Source organism: Corvus hawaiiensis, chromosome 10 (assembly GCF_020740725.1).
Source record: "Corvus hawaiiensis isolate bCorHaw1 chromosome 10, bCorHaw1.pri.cur, whole genome shotgun sequence".
Lineage (NCBI taxonomy): Eukaryota > Metazoa > Chordata > Aves > Passeriformes > Corvidae > Corvus > Corvus hawaiiensis.
The window spans coordinates 4,749,143-4,772,636 of record NC_063222.1 but is presented as its reverse complement, the minus strand read 5'-3'; the positions used below and the strand labels follow the sequence as shown (position 1 = coordinate 4,772,636).

At 48.2% G+C, this 23,494-nt stretch overlaps 2 protein-coding genes across 3 annotated transcripts in view; both read left to right on the top strand.

Moving 5' to 3' along the window:
• Positions 1-13,767, top strand: part of PAK2 (p21 (RAC1) activated kinase 2) — a 42,179-nt gene extending 28,412 nt beyond the window's left edge. Inside the window, exons 7-16 of one of the 2 annotated variants that reach the window (XR_007205644.1) lie at positions 629-761; positions 1,237-1,300; positions 1,743-1,791; positions 3,448-3,560; positions 3,726-3,843; positions 5,708-5,807; positions 8,305-8,501; positions 9,162-9,299; positions 10,236-10,826; positions 11,442-13,767. Coding sequence is in view for 1 of the 2 variants with exons in the window: in XM_048313939.1 (XP_048169896.1) it covers positions 629-761; positions 1,237-1,300; positions 1,743-1,791; positions 3,448-3,560; positions 3,726-3,843; positions 5,708-5,807; positions 8,305-8,501; positions 9,162-9,299; positions 10,236-10,322 (999 nt within the window). In the remaining variant the exon portion in view is untranslated. Of the gene's footprint in view, positions 1-628; positions 762-1,236; positions 1,301-1,742; positions 1,792-3,447; positions 3,561-3,725; positions 3,844-5,707; positions 5,808-8,304; positions 8,502-9,161; positions 9,300-10,235 lie in introns of both variants that reach the window. The other variant, XM_048313939.1, reaches the window with a different exon arrangement.
• Positions 13,768-18,388: 4,621 nt separating this feature from the next.
• LOC125330634 (aquaporin-12-like) lies at positions 18,389-21,517 on the top strand. The gene is made up of 3 exons (XM_048313936.1): positions 18,389-19,187; positions 19,619-19,735; positions 20,610-21,517. The coding sequence occupies exons 1-3, from the start codon at positions 18,581-18,583 to the stop codon at positions 20,789-20,791; spliced, it is 906 nt and encodes a 301-aa protein (XP_048169893.1). The 5' UTR covers positions 18,389-18,580; the 3' UTR covers positions 20,792-21,517.
• Positions 21,518-23,494: the final 1,977 nt, after the last annotated feature.

The window sequence follows — 23,494 nt, the reverse complement described above, 5'->3', positions numbered from 1 at the left end:
CATTTTGCCTCTCTGTTGCTCACTTCTCCCAGGAGTGCAAATGTGAATTACGTTTATTTGTCTAGGGATATTGCTTTATAATTTCCCACTCTTGGGGGATTTAGACATCTAAAAGGTGAGAGGTCCACAGCTGGATATTTCTAGAGTAGCTGTGTATGTTTGTGAACAGCTCAGGAGGAAATTAAATAAAGCTCCAAGAAATTAAATCCCTTAAAAAAACCCCTTAAATTGGGGACAACTGGGAAATAATTTAGAATCACATCCTTCTTTTCATGGCAATCACAAATCTTTTGCCTTTAGATCTTAGTATAAGTTGATCTCAGTATTAAATAGTGGTTTCTGCTCTGTTAGCTAGTATGGCTTTTAAAGAATAAGCAGATAAAAAACTGAGAAACCCACTGTGGAATGTGCTGGCACCCAGTCTGTTCAGGAGGTGCCTGGGTCTCTTTCAGAGGTCAGTAATGTTGCCAGCATCTTGATTTATGGAACTTTAATGTGTCTCAGGTCTGATTTCTGCCTCGTACCTGTTGTAAAACGATGCTTGGGGATCTTTGCAGAGCTGTGGTGGGTTTCATCTGAAGGTCAGTGATGGCAGAGCAGGTGCTCAGGTCTCTGGTGTCCCTTACAGATTTACACCCGCTCTGTCATTGACCCCATCCCTGCCCCAGCCGGCGACACCTGCGCCGACAGCGCCTCGAAAGCGGGGGATAAGCAGAAAAAGAAAACCAAGATGTCAGATGAAGACATCATGGAAAAACTACGTAGGTGCCTTCATTTCAGATAAACAAAGGCTTTAGGGCTGGGGGAGGACTGTATTCCAGTTTTGCCCTCACCCTTGCTTTGTGTGCAGTGCAGTGCTTGGGTAGCTTTGTGTCCAGCAGCAGCTGAGAGCGCTGCATTGGCTCGGGTGGTTGGTAATGCTTGGAGCCCTGTGGGGTGGAAAACAGTGGTACAACAGGTTTGGGTTTGTGTCATACATGCACATCACAGTATCACAGCTGAACTTTAATCAAACCATAGTAACACAAAACAGTGTCTGGTGTTGCTTGTTCCATAACCATCTTGATGATGATTTTTCACCCTGTTGATGCTCCCATGCACCTTTGGCTGTTGGGGCACCAGCTTTGCTACTTGAGCTGACCCACTCTCAGGTGTATCTTGGCCAGGCCAGCCCTGCTGTGGGGGGACAGTGGAATTGGATTGACTTTTTGATTGGTTTTTTTTTCCTATTTTCAGGCACTATTGTAAGCATAGGAGATCCCAAGAAAAAATACACCAGATATGAAAAAATTGGGCAGGGGTAAGTATTGACTCCAACTTTTGTTCCCAGTGTTAGCAGCAGGGTGCTGTTCTCTGCCTCACACCACTTACTGTGCAGGCAGAGAGACGTTGGCTTCCATTCAGCAGTGATAAATCACAGAATCCCCCCCTAGTTAGGGTGGGAAGGGACCTTAAAGTCCATTCCTTAAAGTTCCACTCCCTGCCATGGGCAGGGAGACCTTCCACTAGCCCAGGTTGCTCCAAACCCTGTCCAACCTGGCCTTGAACACTTCCAGGGATGGGGCAGCCATGACCTCTCTGGGCAATGAAGAGTAAAGCAAATAAACAGTGAAGGTGTCACACAGTGGTGGAAATTTTGAATTGAAAACTGAAACAATTTTGTGTTTGTGGCTTCACTGTCACATTTATGTCATTACTCAGGGAAGTGCAACTTGCTGTAACATTTTTCTTTCTCTTCACAGGGCTTCAGGTACAGTTTTCACAGCTATTGATGTGGCAACAGGGCAGGAGGTAAGATTCCTGTGTTCATTTTTTGTTTAAATGTTCTTCTGTAGGTGGCTAGAATGATTTGACTGATTTCCTTCAGTGGCTCTCATCGCTGCTATCAACCTCTCAGATCTGTTTGTCATAGTCATTTGTAACAGTGTGTGCCTTGTTCTACAGTAATCAGATGATGAAAGCTAAAAATAGAGATTTGTCTTTCCAGTGAAAAGCAGAGGGAGTGAGGTGTTCCAGATGTGAGTTTGGAAAATGGTTTATCCTTCAAGAATTGCAGGCATTGGTGTCTTGTGTTTTGAGAAATGAAATTTTGTTTAGCCTTTGCACACTTGGCTGTGCCTGTCTCTGGGGTAGCAGCTTGTCTTGTGTGATGCCCTGTTGTAGTCAGAATGTCTTCTCCACGTCCTGCTCTTTGCTTTATCCCTTCGTTTCTCCAGTGAAATTGGTGGCATCAGCAATGCTCTGCATGTTTGTCATCCAGTGGCTGTGTCTTGGGGGACAACCCAGAGGGCTTCTGGGACTCGAATTTTAGGAATTATTTGTCTCTATTTAACATCAGATTTCCTTAATTTTCTTTCAATGCTTTTCTTTCTTTCCTAAATTTTCCTTTCAATATCCTCAAGTAGGCATTCCTTAGGTCACTGATAAGTAAATGCCCTTTCAGCAGTAACCACATTCAGCAGTCCTGCAGTGGAGCACCATATCTTGATAAAACACGAGCCTTGCCATCATCTCAGTGTGTGTCTCTTAGTTTGCTCTCGACACACTGCAGTATTTCATGTCCTCTTACTGACTGCAGAGTGAATTTTGGGGTCCAGGGCCTTTCTTTGACCTCCTCTGCACTTTGCCATGCAGTTGATGGCTTGCAGCCTTCATGCAGTGCTGGAGTTTCCTCTGCTTCATGCCTGAGGATAGAGTTAGGTCTGTTCATCAGTAAGAGGAGCACTCCTCTTAGAGCTACACAGCGACAGGACAGAGGGAACAGACAAAAATTGCCATAAGGGAAATTCGAGTTAGATATTAGAAATGGTTTCCCTCCCAGGCAGGATGATCAGGCATGACACAGGAGCTCAAGAGAGGTTGTGGAATATATGTTCATTGAGGTCTCCATTCCAAACTCCCAAAAGACCCTCAGCAACCTGCTGCACCTCCAATCACAGTTACTTTGTCACTCTGTGCCATACAGTGATGAGAATTTCTTCCTTTCATGTCCTTGGCAATATAACAATAATTTCTGCAGGTTGGTGTTGGTTCTTGTGTTTGGTTTTGGAGTCATGGGCAGGTTGTCTTGCAGAACTCCAAACTGCCTCCTCAGAGTGTTGAAGTTAACAGAGCTGGGATGATTCTTCTCCATTGTAAACTGTAGTATTTGTCCTTGTTAGCTTATTTCCTGGATAAGGTGGGTCTTTATCTTCCCTTTTCTCTCTGGGATAGTTCATTGAATTAATGGCTTTGAGAGGAATTTTTTCTGCCTCTCAGCATTTCTTATACCCAAACACCAATTTGGTCAGAATAGAGAACAACAAATTGCCTCACCTTGCATTGGAAGGCTCACATTTTCTCTCTTGAGTTGCTACAGGATTCCTTCTGCCTTTTCACTGTATTAAGAGTGACTGAAAGGTTTGGGTACTGAGGTTTGAGATTGCTGTTTTATTTTGCCCTATTCAGGTGGCTATTAAACAGATCAATTTGCAGAAACAGCCCAAGAAGGAGCTGATAATTAATGAGATCTTGGTAATGAAGGAGCTAAAGAACCCCAACATAGTCAACTTCCTGGACAGGTAAATGCAGCCAGCTGGCTGATTCCTCATCCCAAGGGTTACAGGAGGTTATCCCTTACACAGACCTGCTCTTCCTCTACCTAAGGGTCTTGGAAGCAAATGAGGCTGTCTGTAGACTGTCACCCTGATGGCAACAGGGACATGCTTTTGGTTTTCTCTTTGTAGTTACCTCGTAGGGGATGAATTGTTTGTGGTGATGGAGTATCTGGCTGGAGGCTCTCTAACAGATGTGGTCACAGAGACGTGTATGGATGAAGCACAGATTGCTGCTGTCTGCAGAGAGGTGAGTGTGGAGGTGCTGGGTGGAGGAATGAAGGGTGCTCTCTATTCCCCTAATTTTTATTTTAGGTTAGCACTAATTGCCACAATTACTGCTGAAGCCATTGAGTAAAGAATGAATGGTACCATGAGCAGAAATCAGTATTAAAATTGCAGAAAATAACAAAATTAGTTTAACTCAGAAAACTGGGGCTTTGCAAGTTGTAACACAAAAGAGCTACAGTGGTGTTTGAGGTGGGTGTTTGGGAATGTTTGGTGATGGAGCAAATAAAGTCTGTGGATTTAGTACCTGGGGTGGCCTATCCTGCTGACACTGTGAACAGAAAGATATGAATAATGTGGATTATTATTAACAGAATAATATGAATAAAGTTCAGGGAGGAGCAATAGAGAAGTTTAGCAGCTGGAAGGAATGGCTTTTCTAACTTGGACTAACAAAGAACATTCAGAGGCACGAAGAAAAAAAAAATCTGCATATTCATGTATGGGTAATGTACGAAGGAGAAGGGAAAAAAAGTAAAATAAAAACTCCTGAAAGCTTTGAAGTGTTTTCCAGAAGGAAGAAGGGGAACTGTGTTTGCTCACAGTGTGAAAGTGGATCTGCTGAAACAGGAGTACGTTAAGAAACACGTACCAAAATAAAGATGAACTGAATGCAGACTATCCCTTTCCCACTTCAGTCATTCCCATGGTGTGTGACATCTGTAGTTCTGTGCCAGTTTAGCTTTCTTGAGGGATTTCTCAGGAAAAGGATGCTCCAGAAGGTTGTAGTTGGAATAACGGGGAGGTTGCAGTAAGATTTCAAATGAAAGTGTTAAAAGCAGCTGATATCACAGCTTATCAGTGGTTTCTGCCCTGAGCAAGTGCCAGGGTATCCAGCTCAGGCTTGATTTTTATCGTGGCAGAAGGAGAACTGTGTTATCTGCTGTGCAGGAGAAAGGGAGGCTTTTAAAAAGCCCATCTGACTCCATCAGCATGACGAGTGTTTTTGTGACTCACCCCAAGGGAGGGGAGGGAAAGCAAACTTGCACAGTAACGTGTATGGACAGGGAATGGTTTCCAGAGAAACCAGAGCTGGGAGCAGAGAACCAAAAGAGTAACTACTTACTGTGACAGTCATGAACTTTTCTGAGAGAGAAATCAAATACTGAGCTATTGTACTTCATCAAAACTCTGCTGCCCAGTGTTTTAGATACATTTAATTTTGCAAATCAGTGTCGCTTTGCTAAAGCAAACCAAGATGAAAAAAGCTCAGTGGGGACATCTGTGCCAGGCTGCAAATGGCAAATGTTCTGCTTAGATGGAAAGAGAAAAATGTGGCTTTTTTTCTTTTGCCTTTTATTCTCAAATAACAAAAGTAAATTTCATTATGGTTTTGGGCAGAAACTTAGTGTGAAAGGTTTTCATCTGAAAACAATACAAACCAGTATTAGTGCCTTTCAGAATGAAGATGTTTTACAGCCTTCAGTGTAGAAGTTGTGTGGATGTTGGGCATGAAGCCTCACCAATTCCTCTTGTTGAGACCTCAGCCTAAAAAGCTCTCACTTAATCCTTTATGGTTCCACTGTTGAATCTGTGGGATGTACCAAAATTAACCTCAGGGATTTCTGAGAGCATCTTGGGTGATGAGGAGTTTAAGGATGCATTTGTTAAGATAGGGAAACTCCATGGTGAAATAATTTTTGACCTTCTGAAATCCAGAGTGGAATTTTTTAGCCCAAGAGCTTCCTCTGCTGGTTATCTTCAATAATACTGTTCTATTCTTGCACTCAGAGCTGGCTGAGGGTGTGAACATGGCTTTGAATTTGTATTCACATACAGCAGTTGTGTTTCTGGATGCTGAATGTTGGTTTTTCTCTCCTGTCCAGTGCTTGCAAGCGCTTGAGTTCCTCCATGCCAACCAGGTCATCCACAGGGATATAAAGAGTGACAACGTGCTGTTAGGAATGGATGGATCAGTTAAACTAAGTGAGTAGCAGACAATTGTTTCATGTTCTGTTTTCCCTTTTCCACGAGTCTCTGGCTCTGAGTGTGTAAATTGGTAGAAGGAGAATTAGCAGGGAAATTGGAGGTGGATTTGTATTGGCTACGAGTAATAGAAATCAATTCTGTTATAAAATGTGTGTTGGACAGCAGGTACTGATACTCTGAGGGCCCCCCAGGCTGGGGCTGTGAACGTGTTGGCCAGGCAGGATGTTGAAGCAAACCTGTGGCCCCATGAATACGTTGGTAAATAGGAAGGAACTGGCACAGACAGTGAAGCAAAATGGGAATGATTGCAAGAGCAAAGTTGCAGCAAACTGCTTTGTTAAGGTGCTGTGACTTGATGTTAATGCTTTGCCCCATTCATTAAAAGGCCACTAACAAGAAAATTGGGCATTATTGGTCATTTATTGAAGTCTCTTCTTACTCTGTACCTTTTCTTGGACTGGAAGTGTACACTTTCATTAATATAATCATGACAAACCAAACTGCTTGCTTTTCAGGTAATTGTTATGCATGCATGGGCTTGTGCAGTAAATCCTTTTCTGGTGTGTGTAAATAAAAATGGTGTGAAAGCACTGGTAGCTGTCAGGACTGTTGAGAATGAGGTGTATTATCTGCCTTTCTGCTATGTAGGAATGTACAAAGCATGTAACAATCAAAGAGTTAAGGCAAAAAAGTGTGAAGTAAAAAGTGTTTTTAGTAGGAATTTGAAGTGCCATGAAAATGTGTCTTAGCAATATTCCTTATTCTAGATGGTTTGCAGTCTCATTTCGTTTATGAGATGGAGTGTGAGGAAAGATTACAAGCAACCTGATTTGTGTACCAGCACTGTTGGATGCGCTGCTCGCTTGCACACGGAGTTTTTTTTTGAGGATGTGACGTGTCTGTGCACAAGCTGTGGATTCAGAGGCTGAAGAGAAGTGGACAGTTAGAGCAGAGGATGTGGCCGAGAAGAGTTAGCTGGAGAGGGATCAAAATTGCAAAGGAGGTGTCAAAGCAAAGTGGCCAAAGGACAGAGTGAGCAGCTGAGCCAAAATCATCACCCCAGCAGATCGGGGGAGGATGAGGAGGAAGGAGACACAGAGGACAGGAGTCAGCTGCAAAAATGCCCTGTATGAAGGGGAGGTGGTATAATCAGTGCTGAGCAAGCTCTTCTGGGGCTGTGTGATTACACTGCTTTAGCGAAAGTTTAGAGTGGGAGAAGCTGCACCTTCTTTTTGAACTCTTCTCCTTCTCTGAGGCAGTCTGGTGACAGGACAGGTCTCACCACTGCAGCTACACATGCTGCTGGTGGGTGAAACTGGGTTCCTGCCCATCTTCTTCCTCTGTGCTGGTGGCTGCTGCTGGAGGCCTGGCTGGGAGGTCAGGAGAACACACTGCAGCTGGACTGGTTGTGCAAATGGGCCGTGCTGGGAGGTGACTGTGACACCTTGATAAGGCCAAAAAGTGCTGGAGGAGCTTGGTGACTCCTATAGGTTTGATTTTTTTTGTTTAGTTTTGAGTTTGTTTGGTTTTTTTTTTAAGGCAGCATTTTGACTGTCAGGGTGGGGTAGTTCTTTGTTAAATGGTCTTGGTACAACTTGGCACTTCATGACTTGGCTCTTTCCTTAGCACTGCTTGGCATAACACTTCCAAAATCACCCTGGAATTTAAATTTCTCTCTCTCTTCTCTCCCTCTCTCTCTCTCTTTCTCTAACTTAGTGTCAATGATAAAGTAATATCTGTCTCCTGCCTTAACTGTGTTCTTATTGATGCTTTACATGCCTGGGAAGTGGGAGTGCTGCAGCTGGATAAAGTAACATGATGGGACATGCATTGCTGCTGCACCTGAAGGCTATAGGAATAGGTGACTTTTCTCGTTTTCTTGAGTGTGGTTGTTCTCTTTGGTAGTTACCTTGTGGAAAGGTTTGTTTGTCCAGGTTCCTGCTGCTGAGTGGGGTTAGCACTGCACTTCCCTGGAGCCTTGTTTCCATGTCTGTCAGCTGTAGTACCTGTATAGATGGCCAAAGTGCTGTGAAATGTTGACCTCAGTAGCTGCACAAGTACAATCTGTTTAGCAGGGCAGAAGCCATGGATTGTGGATGTATTTCTTCTGGTTCAGGCTGTATAACACACCACGTGCAGAACACTCTCTGCCTGTGCTCTGCCTGAGTGCTTATTTTGGCTGTTACCATTCTGGGTACTCTTGAAGGAAGGACTGAGCAAAACACCATTCTTCTACAGGGTAATTCTTGTAACCAGAGGGCAAAAGCTTTGTCTTCACTCCATGGAATTCTGCCCTGCTTAAGCACCTTCAGGTTTTGTATCTTCATTGCACGTTGGCTTTTTTAATATGGAGAATGTTGTGGGGGAGGAAAGAAGAAACTGCCCCCAAGCCCCTCTCAATGAAATATATATGTGTAGCAATAGAGAAGTCTTCTAGGAAAGCCACTTCTTGGCATGCACCAGTTTAACCTCTTCAACTTGTGTTGTCCTGCAGCCGACTTTGGGTTCTGTGCCCAGATCACCCCTGAGCAGAGCAAGCGCAGCACCATGGTGGGAACTCCGTACTGGATGGCTCCCGAGGTGGTCACACGGAAAGCCTACGGCCCCAAAGTGGACATCTGGTCCCTGGGCATCATGGCTATCGAGATGGTGGAAGGAGAGCCCCCGTACCTCAACGAGAACCCCCTGAGGGTAAGAAGCCCTGGCGTTGCTGGGACTGGGTGTTCACCACTGTCAGTAATTGTTTATTGATTGTGTCTGCATTAAAAAGAAAATGAAATGAAAAAACCAACAAGGTTCAGCAGTACAAGAAAATTCCTCCAGAGGAAGAAAGCTGTCTTGAATTTGCAGTCAGCCTTACCCTGACTCCCCATCCTTGGAAGTGTCCAAGGCCAGGTTGGATGGGACTTGGGATAGTGGAAGGTGTCCCTGCCCAAGGCAGGGAGTGGAACAGGATGGGCTTTAAGGTCCCCTTTCAACCTAAACCAGTCTGGGATTCTGTGATGGTACTTAGAAGATTTGCCTCCCTGTAACTGAAACACAGGACTTTGACCTCAGGCCTCTGTGACAGTTTAGGGAAAGTAAATCCATGGTGTTATGGAAAGTGCTGCTGTGTCACAACTTGATACTTTCTTTGCTAGGGTCAGTATCTGTTGCCACAAGATCTTGAATATCATTTTGCTACTAGCAAGAATAGGTCATGACTGCCTACACTTGTGGCATTTTTACAGTTCCATTCTCTGAAGTTGAGGAGAAGTAGGCTGCAGAGCCCTCTCATCTGAGGGCTTGCCACCAGGCAGGTCAGTTTGGCATCTTTTAAAGCTTGGTTGTACCTTATTCTTCATTTTACAGGCTTTATATTTGATAGCAACTAATGGCACCCCAGAACTCCAGAACCCCGAGAAACTGTCCCCGATATTCCGGGATTTCTTGAACCGATGTTTGGAGATGGATGTGGAGAAAAGAGGATCAGCCAAAGAATTGCTACAGGTGAGACTCAGCTTTTCTCACAGTGTGAGGTCCAGAAGGCACACTCAGGTCAACCACACCATAGACTGGCACCCTTGTTTTTCTTCTGTGTTTTCTCCTGTGAACTGTAGTGAGAGCAGTTGGTAGGAGAGATCTATAACACACTCCAAAGTTGTTCCATCATAATCTGTGCCTTCACTCTGCCACTGCCAAAGTTTAGCAACTCCCTTCAGGAGGTGGCCATTGATAGCATTTGCACTGCTTTTCATACTTACACTTGTGAATGTCCAGCTGTGAATCAGAACTCCAGATAAAATAATCTGCTGGTCTGACATCAGCGTTCAAGCCTTGAAAAGAAAAGTTTCCCTTCTCCCCAGGGTTCTGCCCTGCGAGCTGAGCAGCTGGAGCAGTGTCCTTGCCATCGTGCCACCGTTTCTCCTTTTATTTTTGATTTTTGAATACTTTCTGTGCACTGGGAAAAAGCTGGTTTGTTAAATGGGATCTGCTTGAAGGCAGCATTGTGTGAAGGAGTGATCCCACTCCTTCACACAATGAGTGATCATCCCCACTGATGCTGTTCCTGGGGAGAGCAGTAGAAGATCTGAGGCAGATGATGCAGAGGCTTTCCCAGTAAAGCCAGCTGCTGCTTCTTATCTTTCTCTGACTATTTCTTGTTTAGATCTTTGTTTTGCTCACTGCAAGTGCAGCTTCAATACTCACATTTTCCAAAAACAGTGAGATATTCCAGGAGAAACTCCATTGGGCAAGGCAGTGTGAGCCCAGCCAGCCTGGGATCATTTTGTCCTTGTAGCCATCAGGAGAAACACATGAAACAAGTCAGCAGTTCAAATGCAGAGTCATTCCTGCTTAGCTCTGTGGAGACATGAATCCTGCTGGAAATCAAACTTTTAAAAGCATATCTTTCACTGATTCCTTGTGTTTGTGTCTTCCTGGCAGCATCCCTTCTTGAAACTGGCCAAACCTCTGTCCAGCTTGACGCCACTGATCCTGGCAGCCAAAGAAGCAATGAAGAGTAACCGCTAACATCCTGCCACAGCCTTCTTCCTTTTTTGTTTGTTTGTATTTTACAAATCTTTATAATATATGAAATTGTTACACTTCGGGGGGGAGGGAAGGGGTTTTTTGGGGGTGGGAAACATCTGCAAAAGGGAAGAAACTCTCATCCAGAAGACACCCAAAATACATTGTGGCGACTCTATAGAGATCCCTGTCTGGGGTCCAGAAGGAATTGAGGGCTGAATTATTGGCCTTTGTGGGTTTTTTTTATTCTGATTTTTGTTTCCCAGACAGCCCAGAAATGCCACTTGCTGTGCCCGGGGCTTTAAGGGGTTTTAACGACTTCGCTGTAACAGCTCCCGTTGTACCCTCTGGGTACTTTCAATACTTGAATGACAGATTCAAGCTTTCAGAGAGCAGTACTAATTTTACCTGCTGATCTCTTTGACTCTCCTCTTCCTCCCCTCTACCTGCAATCCCTGTGGGAAGCTCCCAGTGACCAGATTCACGGCAGGTGTGGCGAATGTGAAGGTACATCTTGCCCCTCATTGCTTTTTTGGATTAGCTGTCGCTGTACTGTAGAATCAACAACTCTGTTACTTAAGGAATCATAATGTATGGGGATGGTTTTCACTTTTTAAAATGAGTAAGGAGAGAGAGAGGGGGAAGAGAAGTATTCAGCTGTTTCTCATGCCTGTGCTCTGTGGACATTTTCTTAAAATCAAAAACGTGGCCTCTTTGTAGAACCTAATGATCGGTCAAGTCTTTGGATGTGGGTTATGGATGTGTAGGTTGGGGTCAGATACTTTATTTATGATCAAATGATCAGTTCTAGTCAGGGCAAGAAAAAATTCCAGCTGTCTTCCTGTCTGCTCTTTTTTCCCTGTTAGACTTGCTGGCCAGAAGCTTGAGGGATAAGGTGCTTGGTGCAGTGGGTGGTTCACAAACATGTATCTGTGCTCTGACTTGGGCTTTGGAAGTTATGCTGGTGCCTTTGACTTTTTTTATTTTACGTTTCCCTTCTTTGTATCAAATACATTTTTGTATATGTTGTAATTTCCCCCCCCCCCTTCCCCCTGCCAAGCAAATAATGCATCAACCTATGGAGTTGTCAGAGTTTAAAGTATTAGAGCTATTTTTTTCCAGTTTTGTATGTGCTCCATTTGTACTAATGAAACCAGAAGAACAAATAACCAGATCTGAGGACACTGACGATACAGGATTTTGGAACCGTGATCTGAAGAGAAGATGATGAACACCTGGACATGGCAAAGTTGTGAGATGAAGCAGAGGGGAAGCAGTGCTGTCAGGCCATCGTGTGGCCTGTTGGACTGGCTGGTGTCACACTGATCCTTGGCACCAAGGACACTGTACCAGCCAGGATGGCTGCAGCCAACCCTTCAACACAACAAGAAGTGCCTCCTTCTGAAGGACAGCGACATCCTGAGCGGTTCAATTCTTGGGGTGTTGCCAGGGGTGAGTTTAGCAGAGCCTGTGCCTCTTCTAGTGCTACAGTCTATGCATTTCAACCTCCCCAAAAGTGTTTCAGGAAGAGCCAAGTAGTACCAATGTGCCAAATGAGTCTGTGAAAGAACAACCATGACTTTAGTGGGATTGTATTGCATTCCCAGCGGGGCAGGGCCTGGGACAGACAGAGCTATTGGTTGGGTGTGGACAGAGGACCCTGAATAAAAATTTTTGCACGCTTTCCCAAACATTGCTGGCAGGGGATAGAAGTAATTTTCAGAGAATTTCAGTATCTATATAGAGAGAATGACATTTTGGGGACTGGTAGCCAAGGTATGACAGAACAAACTTCCAGGTGAGAGTGGCCAGGCAGGACAGCAGAGGCAGTTTGGGGGGATAGTGTAGGGGAGCAGGGCTGGGGTCTCACAGCTCCTGGGGATCGTGTGGGGCCACCAGGGTGCCTTGTTGGGCAGGTTCAGCTTGTGTTCTGCTCCTGGGTGATGGTTAAAATCTGTGTTGGGTGAATTATCTTAACTGCTCCTCACAGGGATAAATCTCTCTAGCTGCAAGTGTAAGAACAGTTATGGCTTAAAATTTTAAATCCAAGGAAGTGTCTCATTCCAGGTAAGGAAATCCAAGTGCATTTCCCTGGAAAAAAAGTTTGTTATGAGTCATGGACACTGTAATCACCCTGGTTTGAGTGTGTCCTGGCTCTCTGGTCAAATGGAGCAGTGAGGAGGCTTGGCTGAGGAAAAAACCTGTTGTACCAATGGTTTGTCCATTGCTGGCAATGGACTTGGTGAAACTCCTTGTGCCAGAGTTAAACTGGGAGCTTTTCTTTCTTTCATCTTTTTGTTTTGTTGGGTTTTTTTTTAATGGCACAATCTAGATAAATTTAGCTGTTTTTAATAGAAAACAAGAAATCATAAGTAATTTTAACTTATTAGTTCACTTCTATTGGTGTATGAGAACGGTTTAAAACATCTGTTGCAAAATTTGTCCAATTTAGTCTGCTTAGGAGACGATTTCCAAAGATTCAGCCATCCTAATGCACAAAACTTGGCCCAATCCCGAAATTCCCAAATTGTGTGTGTGACCTGGGTGTTCAGCTCCGAGGCTGGGAAGTGCCAGCATCTCCCTGTCCCCACGCAGCTGTTCTGTGGGGTGGTTTCCATGGGGATCAGGGGTGGGGCTGGCAGGAGAGGAGAGGCAGGAGAAGGTTTTTGTGCTGTGCTTTTGTGTCTGGAGGGTCGGGCATCACTTTTCTGAGGGTGTCTGCAAGGTGAGAAGCTCCGAGCCGTGGGTTTTCCCTGGTGGGAGCAGAGTGGAGTCCTTGAGTGGGTGCAGGGCTGTCAGCTCTGCTGTGTCACTGGGGCAGGTGGAGACCAGCCAGAGCTTGAGGAAAGGATGAGAAGGGACGAGTTGCATCCGAATTTGGGGATTCCTGTGCATCCCTCTTGGGTGCCCGCCCAAGATCCTGAGTGGGGGTCAGCTGTGCACGTGATCCCTCTGAAGTGTCAGTGGCTGAGGTGCAGGTGTGCAGGGAATGTGAGATTCCTGGGATGTTGTTACCATCGAACAAACCAGAGTTCTCGTTAAAAACAGCCGTGGGAATGTGCACTTTGCCCTGCCTTAGGTGTTAATGAGACTAATTGGAGCCTTCCCCCCTGGCTCTCCGTGCAGGGAGGTGCAAAGGTTTGGCTACAGCAGATGGGTCCCATTGTCAGAGGGGCTGGGGAGGGAGCAAAAACGTGATTAAGGGTCTCTGCAGCTGGAATTGAGTCAATAAATCTCTCTGGTCTGTTTTTCCCTCTGTTCCTTATGCTGTTGATGGGAATGGAAGTAGGTGCAAGCTTTCTTTTTATTTTTTTAACTGTCTTCAGATGTTAATGTTGCCTTTTGTGTAATTTAATCCCATTATGTTATTTAATTGTTACTGCAATATTAACTACTGTATTTGTTGACTTTGTTTAATAACTGTTCTTTCAGGGCTAGAAATAAACTTTTAAAAAACATTTGGGGTTTTTTCCCCCCTTTTCCCTGTCATGAGTTTATACCTTTGAAGACAAGAGTACCTGAAAGAGTTCACGTGTCGGTGTTTTCCTGAGATTAACAGAATGTATTTGTAATTAAGCTTTTTAGGAATGCTTTAATGATGGTGGATGTAATTTTATGCTATACCAGCCTGTTTCTTGTAAAGTTTTATTATTCATCGGTGTCAGTACCAGCCTTGGGATCACCACAAGCTTTCCTTGCTGCTGTGCGCTGCTGGCGGATGGCTGTGCCTCCCAAAAAGCCTCTGGATCGCTGATGGGAGGAGAGCAGCTCTGGAACACCCTTTTCACCCACTGTGGGAGAGAGGTCCCTTGCTCTCCATGCCAAGGGAGCAGAGCACACACCAGCCTGGCCCGTCCCAGCCGCATCTTCCACCATCCACTCACCAGTACTGGGGTGGCACTGACGGGCCCAGTGAACCTGGCACTGTGGTGATGATCCAGGAGCTGTTCCAACAGCTCTGCTTTATTGCACCATGGGTCCCACCCAGTATCCTGCTTATAAAGGTTATGGCACAGGATCCATGGGAGCTGAGCTGTCCTGCTGCCTGCTGGGAAGATCTGGCTCCTGGGTTTGTGCCATCGCCGCTGACCAGCGTTTGACCGTGGCAGTGAGGGCACTGGGTGCCAACAGCTCTCCGAGGACTTGGGATGAGATCCATGGTGCCTCTTGGCCTCCAAGGCTGCAGAGAGCCACTTCTGTTTTCCACTGAACCTACAAAAAGGCTGTGGGATATTGGCCTGCCAGTCCAGCTAAAGCCAAGGACAAGGAGGGTCAGTTGGTTCCGGGTGACGTTTCTGCCTCAGTCGTGAATGGTGAGGACTCGCCGTGCCCTGTGTTCCCTGTCTGCTACTGGGAAATGGGCTCTTCCCCTTTCTTGCATGTTGCACAGGCTTTGCTCATACCCTGACAGAGGGAAATGAAGAAACCACTTGTGCCCAGCAGCTGCTGCACCCAGACATGAGAATGTTGGTTTGCACGGAGCCTGTCTCTTCAGGGTTATCAATTCGTTGTAGTATCTTTGTCTGTACATGTAATTGACCCTTTGTGCATTTAAACTGGTGATTTGGCATTTAATTTCTGGGGGAAGAGGGGACAGGAGGAGAAGGTGCTCAGTAGAACTCAGAATTATCAGGATTTTGGTACTTGAAGGAGAGCAGGGCTTTGGCTAATTTTGGCTTGCACGGCTGAAAGTTGCAAGTCCTGGATAAATCCTCCAAAGTCTTGTGTGAACTTGCTCATCCCTTGCATGTACCTACCCGAGACTAAACCCAAGGGCAGCCCCATTTTTTGAGATCAGTTTATTCAAGATTGGTATTTAAAATGCAGTATATTTGGGGGCAGCAATTTGTCCCTTTCAGGGCTGCTGTTTGGCTGCAGTGAGTTACTGCAAAGCTGAGCACAGCTGTTTGGACTGCACCTGTAGCACGCTGGTGAAAACCAGGGTGGGTGAAAAATGAGGATCCTCAATAGCAGAGGGTGTTTTCACAGTGGTGCCTGAGGAGCACTGTTGGATATCAGTGCAGTTCCCGCGGCTCCTGTGCTGGTGCATGGTGGTGTCTGTAGATCCCTGCTTCCAGGGATTTGTGCAGCTGCATTTCCCCCTTTTTTAAAAGAACTTGCATTTTGCTCTCAAGGTTATTTTTAATAAAAACAGCCGTCCTCAGTCACGTGAGAAAGCGATGTGAAAGTTTGCTGAGCTCGGCCAAACTCTGGGTGTTGCTCTCCAGATATGTGGAGGAAGCAGATTCTTCCAAGAGCTGTTTTCCCTACTGTGAATCCAACCTAAGGAAAGGTTTCTTTTCCTTGAGGGAGGGAAATACCACCAAGTGAGAACAATGACTTTCTGTGAGTTCTCTACCTGCAGCCTGTCAGGAGGGAGCAGGGCAGCACCGACACAGCTCCTTGTGCTTTTCCCAGCTGGTGTCTGCAGTGGGAATGTCCTCCAGCACATCATCACTTAAAATCGTGGGATCAGTAAGGTTGGGAAGGACCTTTAGGATCATCAAGTCCAATCCATCAAGATGTCAAATCCCAGCTGAGCTGAGTGTTGAAACAGCCCATAGGGACCGATGGGTTGGGTTTTTTAATGGGATTTTCCCAGTGGGAAGTTAGGGGTTGCTCATTCTCTTTCAGACACGTAACAGGCCCCCAGACTTGTGCTTTGGAGCTGTGTTGAGTCAGTGCAGAGGAGGCTGGGATGGGAAGAGCAGACAGTCTGTGTCAAGGCACAGATGGCTCAGTGCATGGGCTGCAGGTCCTGGTGTTTCCTGGAGGGTTGTGAGCAGTGAATCCAGCTTGGTACAACTGTGGATCAGCGCTGAGGGCACTGATGGGACTCAGGGCAGCTCCTTGGACTGGTCTGGAGGGGAGACATGCCCACACCTTCCTCAGGACAGATGCCTCCTGCAACTCCTTGAGCTTTCTAGAGTCAAGGATGACCCATCTTTGTTATTTTTTCCTCTCAGTGAATGCTTATTCTAAGGATTCAGGTCTTTTCACGAAGCACAATTAACTCTTGGATCTCCTGGAACCCTTTTCCCTGCTTGACCACAAAGTGAAACCTGCCCTGGGTTCCTGCTGCCTTGTGACAGCAGCTGGGAACAGCTCCTGGAAAGCTCTAATCCACCCCCTGCCCGCTAAAACTCCCCTTAAATAACCTTGTAACTCTTTTGTTCTGTAGCTGTTGCCTCTTGGAGGGTGAAAATAGCGAGGGAGCTCAGCTCTTGTGACCCTTCAGTGTTTTTGGGGAGTGTTTATTTTGCTGAACTCTGGAAGTGCCAACTTGTTCCTGTCCCGTGGCTAAACACCCCCCCCACTTAAAGATCTGCATTTTAAGCCCTGAAAGCAAGTTTGGTTTAGAGAGACACTGATGTTCCAGCTACAAAAAAGGGGGTTTTGGTGGGAATATTGGGATTTTTAGATCATTTTTGTTCCTAGAAGAGCAGGCCTGCAAACCTGTGTGGAGGCTGCTGTCAGCACTAACACAAATGAGGGAACGAGCCCCTGGCATTGTTTAATCCCATAGTTCTCCTTGGAATCAACAGCTCCCAGCTCCTCTCTCCAGCCTGGGTTAAATGTCCCACAACTGCAGGATGTGCCATGGGCAGAATTACAAGCAATGAGTGGGAAATAGCTTTTAAACCTTAGAACATTTATTTCCTAAGGCCCAACCCTTACAATGCTTGAAAGGAAGGGAAAAATCCATTTCTGGGGAAAGGAAAAGATGCTGGAATTTCTTTCCCAGTTTTACCAGTCTGTGTCCCATAATCTGGTGGCTCTCTTCCAGGGGCTGGATTCAGGCTGGGTCCTCGTGAGGTTTTATTTCTAAAGAGAAAACTCTACTGGTTCTACTCTCAGGAACTCTGTGGTTCCTGAGAAACACAGAAGGAGGTGAAATGAGGTGGATTGTGATATCAAGTATTTTATGGTTGGTTCTGCAGTGATGAGTAGCTTTGGCCAGCACTTTGTTGCTGCCAGAGGTCAATTTCACGAGGACAAAGTTACTAATTTATGAGACTCTTCAAGAATGTTTCATCTTCTGTTATTCAAGCCAAGTCATTTGTTCATTTGAGGTGAAAGATGGGTGCTTGTCCTGTCAGCTGCAGGGAGAATTGGGGTGAAAAGAGTTAAACTGGCGCGGTTCTGAGGCAGGCTGACCAAAAGCAGGGCAGTCTAGAGGGGGAGGAGAGGAGGGTTTGGGTGATGGGTAGTTGGCAGCGTGGTCCCTCTCCTTGCCCACACCTCCCGTGGTTTGCAAAGCAAGCCCTGTGAGTGCCAGGGACCCTTCCCAAAACCACTCTGGGGTGGGCACTTGGGGATGGAAAGGAGGGGGAAGGCAGATGAGAGGAGGGACGGTGGTGCAGGGGGAGAGGCTGAGCTGTGGCCTTCACAGGCATCCCCACGATGTCGTGTTTCTTCTCTGCCGTCCAAGGCTGTTGGGGGAGAGGCTCCAATGGATTTGGAGCATCTGCTCCTGCTGTTCATGGCTTGAACTGTATGAAGAGCCTCATCCCTGCTCAAGTGCTGTGCTTCAAACCTGTGTTTCCTGGTAATTTCTTATATAAATGGCAGGGGAGGGAAATAAAATGGCCCAAATCAAAGCTGTTGGCTCTTTGTGTGTGACGGGGCACTGAGAGGAGCTGGGTTACCCCAGCACTGCCTGCCCTGGGGGTGCAGGAGAGCCCCTTCTGCCTGAAGGGATGGGAAATGGGAGCTCAGGGTGGCGGTGGCACTTCTGCAGAGCAGGGAAATGACTCAGAAGATGCATCACGGATTGTTTACCATGGATTCCCAGAATGGTTTGGGTTGGAAGGGGCCTTAAACTGATCTCGTTCCACCCCCTCCATGGGCAGGGACACCTTCCACTATCCCAGGTTGCTCCAAGCCCCACTGTCCAACTTGGCCTTGGACACTTCCAGAGATGGAGCAGCCACAGGCATTGGAGCCAAGCAGAAAGAAAATGAAGTTTTTTGTTCCTTCTGGAAGAGCTGTCAGCTCTGGGGGGCGGCTGGGGGCTCAGTGCTGGTGGAGAGAACACCGGGATTTGCTGAGACAAACACCTTGGTGGCTGCTGCAGCTGCTGTGAGTCCGGCAGCTCCCGTGGCACCGGCATTGCCCCGCGGGGGCCACACGTGTGGCCTTTCCCAGGCCTGTCGGGCTGTGCCACGTTTGCTTAGGCTTGGCTTTATAAAGAGGTGCAGGAGCTTCCTCTGCTCCGTCCCGGGTTTGGTCCAGACGCTGCCCCCAGCACAGCCTTCACTATGGATGGCTTGAATGTCTCCATTGCTTTTTTTTTCCTGGTTGTTGGGGTGTGCCAGCTGCTCAGGTGGCTTTCCAAGAGGCTTCTGTCCCCCGGAACACACGGCTGCCTTGCCAGGGAATTTGCTGGCTCGCTCCAGTTGTGCATGAGCTGCCTCGAGCTGAGGATGCTGATGGATATTGGCCCCTGGGGTGGTGGCTTTGGCCTGGACGTGGTCCTGACGCTGCTCTTCCTCCTCTCCGCTGTCCACGGCGCCTCTTTTGATGGAGCATCTGCCAACCCCACCGTGTCTCTCCAGGAGTTCCTGCTCCTCGAGTCCAGCCTGGCAGCCACGGCGGCCAAGCTGCTGGCCCAGGGTGTGGGCACAGGGACGGGCTGGGCTCTCACCTGGCTCTACTGGTCCTGGGAGCTGACACAGCTGCATTTCATCCAGCACCTGATCGCGCCCGAGTGCAGCTCCTCCATCCGCGCCTCTCTGCCCCACGCTGCCTTCGTGGAAGGCTCCTGCTCCTTCCTGTTCCACCTTGTCCTGCTCAAGGTGCGACAGAGTCACCCCCTGTGCCGGGTCCCTGCGCTGGCAGTGACTGTCACCTTCCTGACCTACACAGGTGAGCAGCACCGGTGTTTCTTTTTCCAAGTCGTTTGGAAAAGTACCTCATTTGTGGGGGAGGAACAGCCCCTTTTTCATCTTCCAGGACTGGAGAGGTAGGGATTGATAAGGCTCCTGAGGTGTTTGTTTTCTGTTCTTTTGGGGAATATTCACTGTGGGATGAAGATGGCACTTTAGGGTGTCTGGGCTGCAGGTGAATGTCAGCTCACAGCCATAGCTCAAGACCGGGATCACTTCCCTGGAATGTCCCCTACTGCAATCCCTCGGTCCTGCACTGAGCTTTTTCCACTTCCCACAAAGCTCAGGACGATGAGGGTGGGATTTCCCCGGTCCAAGAGCTGCCCCAGGCAGGCAGGAGGGGTCCCAGCCCTCTGTCAGCGTTCCAAGGGATGTGGTGGGACTGTTGGCCACGTTTCTCTTCCCACACAGCTGGACCATTCACGGGGGCCATCTTCAACCCTGCCCTGGCCACAGCCACCACCTTCCACTGCTCGGGGAACAGCTTCTGGGACTACATCCAGGTTTACTGGCTGGGGCCCCTCGCAGGTGAGATCTTCCCAGGAGGCAGGAGCTGGGATGGGGGCAAGGCAGAAGTGCTCAGTGTAACGTGGACTGTTCTGGCAAAGGGCTGAACTTGGGGTTGCCAGTGGCAAGTGTCATTTTTCATCCTGCCTCACTGTCTCTGGGGTCATCTCTTTGCTATCCAATGTTTTTAAAATGCACCTTCTGCACAGTACAGGGGCAGAAATCTCCCTGAAGCCAAAGTCCAGGGGAGGTTTAGTGAAGGGTAATGGCAGGCTGAGTTATGCTTTGGGGTTGTCCTCAGCTCCAGGATGGTCATGGGGAGCTGGATGTGTGCTGAGAGAGGAGACAAGTCCCTGAGGGTGGAGCCAGGTGGGGGTCGGGCTCTGCTGCCAGAGAACAGCAATGGAACAAGAGGAAACGGCCTCAAGCTGCCCCAGGGGAAGTTTAGGTTGGATATTGGGAAAATGTCTTCCCTGAAGGGTGGTCAGGCACTGGCACACTCTGCTGAAGGCAGTGGTGGAGACACCATCCCTGCAGGGGTTTAAAAGCCATGTGGATGTGGCACTTGGGGACATGATTAATGGACTCTTGGCAGCACTGAGGGAATGGCGGGACTCAAAGGGCTCAGAGGGCTTTTCCAACCTTAATGATTCTCTGCCAGAAAACCACTGGGGTGGCTGATGGCCCTTTTGGGTCAAAACAAGCCTTGTTTATTATGTTAAGGACACAGTGGTTAAATTCACCTTAAAGCAGTCTCGGTGGGGACTTCAGTGGTGCTGAGCTGCCTTTTGGTCATGGTGAAGGTTGTGACAAGGAGCCAAAACCGCTGCTGAGCCGTGGGGAGGGTGGAGATGCTCAACACAGCGCTCAGAGGGGGTCTGTGCTCTCATTCCAGGGATGCTCGCTGCCCTCCTGCTCTTCCAGGGCAACATCCCACGCCTCTTCCAGAAAAACCTTCTCTACAGCCAGAAGAGCAAATACAAGGTGCCCAAGGCAAAGGTGACAGCACAGGTGGAGAGTGACAAACCCCAGCAGAAGAGGAAAGCTGGGAAGAGCAACTCGGAGCCCTGTGCCTGAGCCCAGGGGTCCTGGCTGCCCTTTTCCTGGGAAAGGGTTTCCCAGTGTGGAGGATTTTGCTGCTTGTTCAGTCCTTAAAGCATCACAAAGGAAGCCCTTGCAGGATGCCTGAGCCCCCGAGCTCCTCTGGGAATTTTGGGAGAACCTGAAATATTCCAGGCCCACATTGCTGCCTCAGAGAGAAAACTCTGAACACTTCTGCACAAATTGCTGGTTGTCTTGTGGGCCATGCCATGGGCAGGCTTGAGCAACTGGGGGTTATTGCATCGTGCAACGCCTGAAATAACCCCACTGGGTCTCTTGCAGCCCTAAAAACAAAGTATAAACCAGTGATTGCCTTGGGCACTTGGGATGGGAAGGAAACAGGCTTTGAGCTTTCGAGGTATTAATGGATACTGGTTAAAAATTGGTGGGGTTTGAGTTAAACTTGACCTGAAGTCCCTGAACTGCACAGGCTAAACCCAGCAAGTCTTGGAGAGGAATTAAAAATGTTCCAAGGCAAGAGAGTTCACTGGCCACGGGAGACCCTGCTCCTCTGGGGATGTGCTTAGCCTGGGTTCTGGTGCTGTAAAACATCAAGAAATGGTGCACAAAGGGTCTGTGGTTAGAAAAAAAAAAAGAGACCCAGGCAGCTGCTGTGGTTGAGCAAGTGGATCCCTGGGCTCTGCTCCGTGTCTACGTGAAATACTCCTAACTGTAAAATTACAGTTTGTGGAAAAAAATAATTAAAATAAACGCTGTGGTTGGCATTTGAGTGAGTGATGTCCTTCCTGTGAGGAAAGGGAGGGAGTGTGGGGGGAAACACCTGCTGGGAACAGGGATATCCCCGGGCTGTGCTGGGGCCAGGGCACCCCATGGGAGCCGCACGCTGGGCGCTCCTCAGGGAAGAGCACAGGACCTTGTGATGCTCTGGCTGTTCCAGTGTCTCTGCCCTGGGTCATCTTGGCAGGAGCTTGAGCAGGAATGACCTGCTCCTATTTCCTGAGGTGCAAACAGGGAATAAGGAAGTGGCACCCAATTAAAACCTGGAGTGGAAGTGTCAGATGCAGGTTTGGTACCCAGTGTCCAGCCCTGCTCCTCCCTGCGCTCTGCTGTGTCCATGGAGGACAACCCCAGAGTGCTGCACGGCCTCTGGGCTGCCCATCCCAGTTGATTTCCTCTGGGATTGCCCTCTGGAGGGATGTGCAGGTCCCCCAGGAACCCCAGACCTCTGAACCCATGAGCCCACCCCACATCCCAACAGGAGAAATGAGGGAAGGGACCAACACAGCAATACATGGATGTGCCTCAGAGATGAAACTTCATGGAACACGCAGCACCCCAAAACCGTGGAGCAAACTCCCCAAATGGTGCCCTCTCCTTGTCCCTTGGCACTGTCCTGGGAAGGGACTGGGAGCACAGTCTGGCTTTTTTCCTGGCTAAACTGAACAGGAGGCCTTTGGGTGGAAACTGAAACCTTTGAGGCTCTTTGCACCTGCCCCAGGGAGAGCCTGGGATGCTCAGATCCCCTGGGCAATTTTTCTGGAACCTCTTTTGGTTTGGAAACCGTGCTGAAAAGACAGAGATGAGGCCTCCATTCCTCCCAGCTGATTTGCTGGCTCTGCTTTTGATTCAAGGAGAAGTGTAGGATGAGAAAAGTCAGGCCAAGTTGCCCTCCACGAGCCATTCCTGTGGGATCTTTCCCCGGGCAGAGTGTAGGATACTCGTGGGTTGGGATATCTGGCTGCAGAGAGGCTCATGAGGTGTCTCCCTGTCACACAGGGGTGGAACTTGAGTCTGACACTGCAGTGTCTGTGTCAGCTCCAGAGTAGGACGCTGATCCTATAAATGCAGCATCCAAAGGCAGCCTGTAAGCACAGAGTCAGGGCAAAAAAATGCTGGGGCTCCCTATTTTCCAGTTTGGTGGGGTTGGTTTTTTTTGCTTGGTTGCTTGGTTGGGGGTTTTTTTTTTGGTGATTTTTTTGTTGTTGTTGTTTGGGGTTTTTTGGGATTTGGTTCGGGGTTTTGTTTATTTTTTTTTTCTTTTGCTTTTCAGGACATTTTCAGACGTTTGGGGTGTGCTTCTGTGGCTTTTGGGGAGGTCATCTACAGGGCAGACTGATGTAAATAAGGGGAATTTAAGGAGTGACAGTGAATGTTGTTATTTTTAATTAAGAGGCTGCTTTTCCAGCACGGTAACGGAGCAGGGGAGAGGTGCAGCTGCACAGACAGACAGACCCATTGCCAAGCTGTAAGTCAAACTCCACAGCTCTGATTTACAGCTTGGCCCTGTTCTGTTGCAGCCTCTGGTGCGGGGCCGAAGATTTGGGCTGCTCTCCTGGATCTGCTCCTCGCTGCTGGAGCCGGTGCTGTGCTGAGGCTTCAGCTGCTGACTGGGGGGATTCCCCTCTGGAAAAGTCCTGTCGAGCCCCTGCTCCAGCCCGTCCTGCTCCCGCAGAGCGCAGAGCTTGTGCTCAGGGGTGCACGGACAGAGGTGACCGGGCTGGCGTGGGCAGCACCCCCAGCCCGCCGGTGCCCCCCGGCCGGGAGGGCTGAGCCCCGCTGTCCCCAGCAGGGGCGGATGGAGAAGGATGCCCGGAGGGGCCAGGGGGGCTCAGTTTCGGGTGGCCTCCTCGGAAGGGGCACGGTCCGCCCGGGGGTTCTCGGGGGGCTGCGGGGGGAACTGCTTCTTGTACAGGAGGCTGCTGTACTGCAGCTCCGGAG

Coding starts and splice junctions, on each gene's coding strand:
- LOC125330634 (XM_048313936.1), top strand. CDS start 18,581: ATGGATGGCTTGAATGTCTCCATTGCTTTTTTTTTCCTGGTTGTTGGG. Junction 19,188..19,618: donor CACCTTCCTGACCTACACAG/GTGAGCAGCACC, acceptor CTTCCCACACAG/CTGGACCATTCACGGGGGCC. Junction 19,736..20,609: donor CTGGCTGGGGCCCCTCGCAG/GTGAGATCTTCC, acceptor CTCTCATTCCAG/GGATGCTCGCTGCCCTCCTG.